This window comes from Camellia sinensis, unplaced genomic scaffold (assembly GCF_055761805.1).
Source record: "Camellia sinensis isolate YWXY unplaced genomic scaffold, ASM5576180v1 Unanchor2, whole genome shotgun sequence".
NCBI lineage: Eukaryota > Viridiplantae > Streptophyta > Magnoliopsida > Ericales > Theaceae > Camellia > Camellia sinensis.
In genome coordinates this window covers 22,006,133-22,010,355 of record NW_028129079.1, presented here as the reverse complement: position 1 = coordinate 22,010,355, position 4,223 = coordinate 22,006,133, and the positions used below count along the sequence as shown (strand labels likewise).

Genomic DNA, 4,223 nt, shown 5'->3' with positions numbered 1-4,223 from the left:
GCGCCTCGAGCCCCACGCCCCTCCACCTCACCCTTCGCGGTCGGCCCTCCTTGCTGTCGACCATACTACTTGGCCAACACCGCGGTCAGCCGTTCTTGGTGTCGACCATCCCACTCGGCCAACCTTACGGTCGGTCCTCTCCGTGATCGGCCCTTCCACTCGGTCGCCTTGCGCAGTCGGACCACCTCCCGGTCGGTTCACCCCCCTCGATCACCCCTTCCGGTCGACCTCCATCTTGCCAATCCCTAACACACTCATCTACGTCATTAATATTCCTTTCGTTAGACTAAAGCTGCACTCGGGAATGGGGGACTACTGACATGTATAAGCCCATAAAGGCTACGAATCACCTATGGACAATCCAAGACCATCACTTGGAGCCTAATGCATAACCCAGCTGGTGAGGTCCAGGACAGCTGGAGTCCAACATGGCATAAGGAGCCAATGACATTCAGACACACGGCAAGAAAAGGACGAGCCACATCAGCAGACAAAGATCTGCAAAGTTATTGCCACTGCACATCACCATTAATGCAGCCCATCACAGCATTTATTACGACAACACCTCTCCGCCGGAACAGGACCCCCTTACGCTGAGCAAGGTAAGCTACAACATAGGCTTTCGGCGAGGAGAGCAGGTCGGAAGGGACAGCAAAATGATTGCCAAAGGATATAAACGAACGTTGAAGACAAGAAAAATGCTAAGCTTTCTATCTCTAATCTCTCCTTCTATACTCTACTTCTCTTCTTAACTTGCTCGTCGGAGGGTTCACTAGGGGACTACCCCGTTTCCCGTTGAACTTTTTTGCAGGTTATCCGGTGGGCACAATCATTTAGGCTTGGACTTGAGGAGCTTAGACCAATTCGCTCCATTCACTGGGATAAACTGTATCAACAATTACTATTTTATTTAAATCATATCATCTTTCTACCATATTTCAAATTCAATTCATACACAATTTATATTTTATAAAAAATTAAAAAATATACTTATTTACATCATCTTAAACCACTTCTTACATTGTCTCAAATACCTGTAATTATGGAAAATATTTTTGTGGGTGAGGCAAAACCAGCCCATGGAAAAGTGACAACACACAAGGATGAATCATAGATGGATGATGTTCCTTATCCCAAACAACCTTTCTTTTGGATTACACACATACTGACACAACCATGACCAACCATCAAACCCAATCCCTCCAAATCCAATTGCACCAACTACACACCATCAATCCCTCACTGTACCCACTTCTCAAATGGACGCTCTCTTCGTTAACCCTTCTCTCTCCCGCCTCAAAATCTCCCCCAGTCTCCGCCCCGCCGCCGCCCCTCTTTCTCCCTCCTCCCTCCGCCTCCTCCACCACTCCCACCACCACCCCCACCCCTTCACCCTCCGAGTCTCCGCTCAACAACCACCACAATTCCAAGAACCAGATCTCACATACGAAAGGTTCGACGAAGATGAATCCTACGGCGAAGTCAACAAGATCATCGGAAGCAGAGCACTTGAAGGCGGCAAGGGCATGGAGTACCTAATCGAGTGGAAAGACGATCATGCCCCTACCTGGGTCCCATCAAACTACATCGCCTCTGATGTAGTCGCGGAGTACGAAACCCCCTGGTGGAACGCCGCCAAGAAAGCCGACGACTCGGCTCTCAAACACCTCATCAGCTCCGACGACGGAAGAGACATCGATGCCGTTGATCAGGACGGCCGGACGGCTCTCCTCTTCGTCGCCGGCTTAGGGTCAGAGCCGTGCGTCCGGGTATTAGCCGAAGCCGGCGCAAATGTTAACCACCGGGATAACGGCGGCGGCTTGACGGCGCTTCACATGGCGGCTGGGTACGTCAGACCCGGTGTAGCGAAGCTGTTGGTGGAACTGGGTGCGGATCCCGAGGCGGAGGATGAGAGAGGACGTACGCCGTTGGATTTGGCGCGAGAAGTACTGAAAGCGACTCCGAAGGGGAACCCAATGCAATTTGCGAGAAGATTGGGGCTTGAGAATGTAATTAAGGATTTAGAGGAGGCAATATTCGAGTACGCGGAGGTGCAGGAGATAATGGAGAAGAGAGGGAAAGGTAATCAAGTTGAATACTTGGTGAAGTGGAAGGACGGTGCAGATAACGAGTGGGTCAAAGCGGGGTTGATCGGAGAGGATTTGGTGAGGAACTTTGAGGAAGGGCTGGAATATGCTGTGGCGGAGTGTTTGGTGGGAAGGAGGGAAGGGGATGGAGGGAGGAGAGAGTATCTGGTGAAATGGACGGATAAAGAGGAGGCCACGTGGGAGCCTGAGGAGAATGTTGATCCTGATTTGATCAAGGACTTTGAGGAAGGCCCCACGGCCCATAAGGACGTGGAGGCCCAATTTAGTGGTGGGTCCTGAATGAATGTTATTTTACAAGTAGCATTTTTTGGTTGTGGGTTTCATCTAATGGGCCTATTGTTTTGTTGTCATTTTTAAAATGGACAACTTTTTTTTGGTGATGCAAAAATTTCATTAAAATAGTTTGGAGGGTTAAGATCGAATAGGGACATCTATTGTTATTGAGATTATAATGTATCTTGATTACAATAAAGCATAAGATACATCCCTTGTTGAGTTAAACATTAATATATAAATTATTATCGTTACACTAATCTCGCGGACATTTCAGTTGATATTTTCGTCCGAATCAACCTGAATTGATCTGTACATACCCCCAACATTTATTAAAGTAACATATTTTTAGTGATCTGATGTTACACATTTCATTAGATGTTCAATTCACCTTTTTAAAGTAAAAATTTAACCAAATTATTTTACTTATTTGTTTTTCTAATTAGTTAACTAATCATTTAATGCCCCTATTTCTCATTTCCCTTGATTACTTTACTTTGCTTTACTTCTTCAACCCCATTGACATGTTTGACAATGAATCATGGAAGGGGGTGACTTGAACACTCACGTTCGGCATCAATGAGGGTGTTTTTTTGTTGTTAAGAAAAATAGACTGTCTTTGTCATATGAAATGTAAATACAGTTTTAAGTAAAAATAGGATGACAATTCAAATTCACTATGAAAAAATTTATATATATATATATATATATATTTTTTTTTTATTTTCTTAAAATTGTAGATTATATATCGAGAGTTACATTCTCATGTTCTAAGTTGGCGCACCATCTCCTCTAAGTTAGCCATATTGTTCTGCTCTGGTTGAATTGCTGGTATGCGTTCCCTCTCTGTGGGTGAAACGGGATCCTGATCCCTACTGTACACAGGTGGGGTAGACGAAGCCCTTTGTACCGATTGCTGAACCGATATCCTCTGCCTAGTTGCTTTCCGTTTAGTAACCGGGGGTAGAGAATGGTACACTGGTTGTCCTTCTATCAGATCCTCAGATCGATGGAGCCGGCGACCTCTGATCCAGAGTGCTTGGGGAATGTCTACTGGGTTAGACGCAATGATGCTAAACTACCTAGCAAAAAGATAAATAAAGCAATAAATAAACCAACAACCGGACAGCACAACAGCATAAAATAAACAAATAATATACAGTTGGATTTTCAAAACGCATAGTCGATAGGCCGAGCACACGGTTCCCCGATACCGACCACTGTTCTCAAAATCTCTATTCCCAATACTGAACCCTGATACCCTCAGATAACTGATTCTCTTAAAGCTGATACTGATGCCCTCAAGCCTGATGCCCAGACTTACAAACTGGTGTGTTCATTTCCCTGCAGAAATACATTCTAACAGCACATAGCAAGTAAAGGGAGCCAAAACACCCCTATGTTGGGGTAGGGTTTCCCTGTCCTATTTTGTCAGGAGCTAGGGTTTTACTACGCACACAGCGGTTTCAAACAACTTAGCATCGGGTAAGCAACCTGTCCTAGCTTGGAATGGTCACTATGGTTCCGAATATGCACTAGGTCGAATGGTCAGAAAGGGTGCCCCGGTAAAACCGGGGTTTGTGTTCCCATACTGTCAGAGCCCATAGCCGGTCAGCCTTATGGACATGCCTTGACAAGACAAGCCTCCGGCAAACCGTTCAGGAATGGCAGATGGCAAACACTGTGTTCCTAGGCGCACCAATGCACATGCAATGCAAAGAAACACATAAATGAGATCAAAACAGGATATCACGAGTTCAAGTCAAGCTCTCTAAAATCCCCAGCAGAGTCGCCAGAAACTGTAACAGCGCCCGCGTGGGACCTCGTGCTACAGTTCGGACT

At 45.9% G+C, this 4,223-nt stretch overlaps 1 protein-coding gene across 1 annotated transcript; it reads left to right on the top strand.

Annotated features, from left to right (window-relative positions):
• The first annotated feature begins 1,062 nt into the window (after positions 1-1,062).
• Positions 1,063-2,641, top strand: LOC145815381 (signal recognition particle 43 kDa protein, chloroplastic-like). Its single transcript, XM_082912006.1, has one exon. The coding sequence runs from the start codon at positions 1,260-1,262 to the stop codon at positions 2,385-2,387; it is 1,128 nt and encodes a 375-aa protein (XP_082768132.1). The 5' UTR covers positions 1,063-1,259; the 3' UTR covers positions 2,388-2,641.
• The last annotated feature ends 1,582 nt before the right edge of the window (positions 2,642-4,223 follow it).

Coding starts and splice junctions, on each gene's coding strand:
- LOC145815381 (XM_082912006.1), top strand. CDS start 1,260: ATGGACGCTCTCTTCGTTAACCCTTCTCTCTCCCGCCTCAAAATCTCC.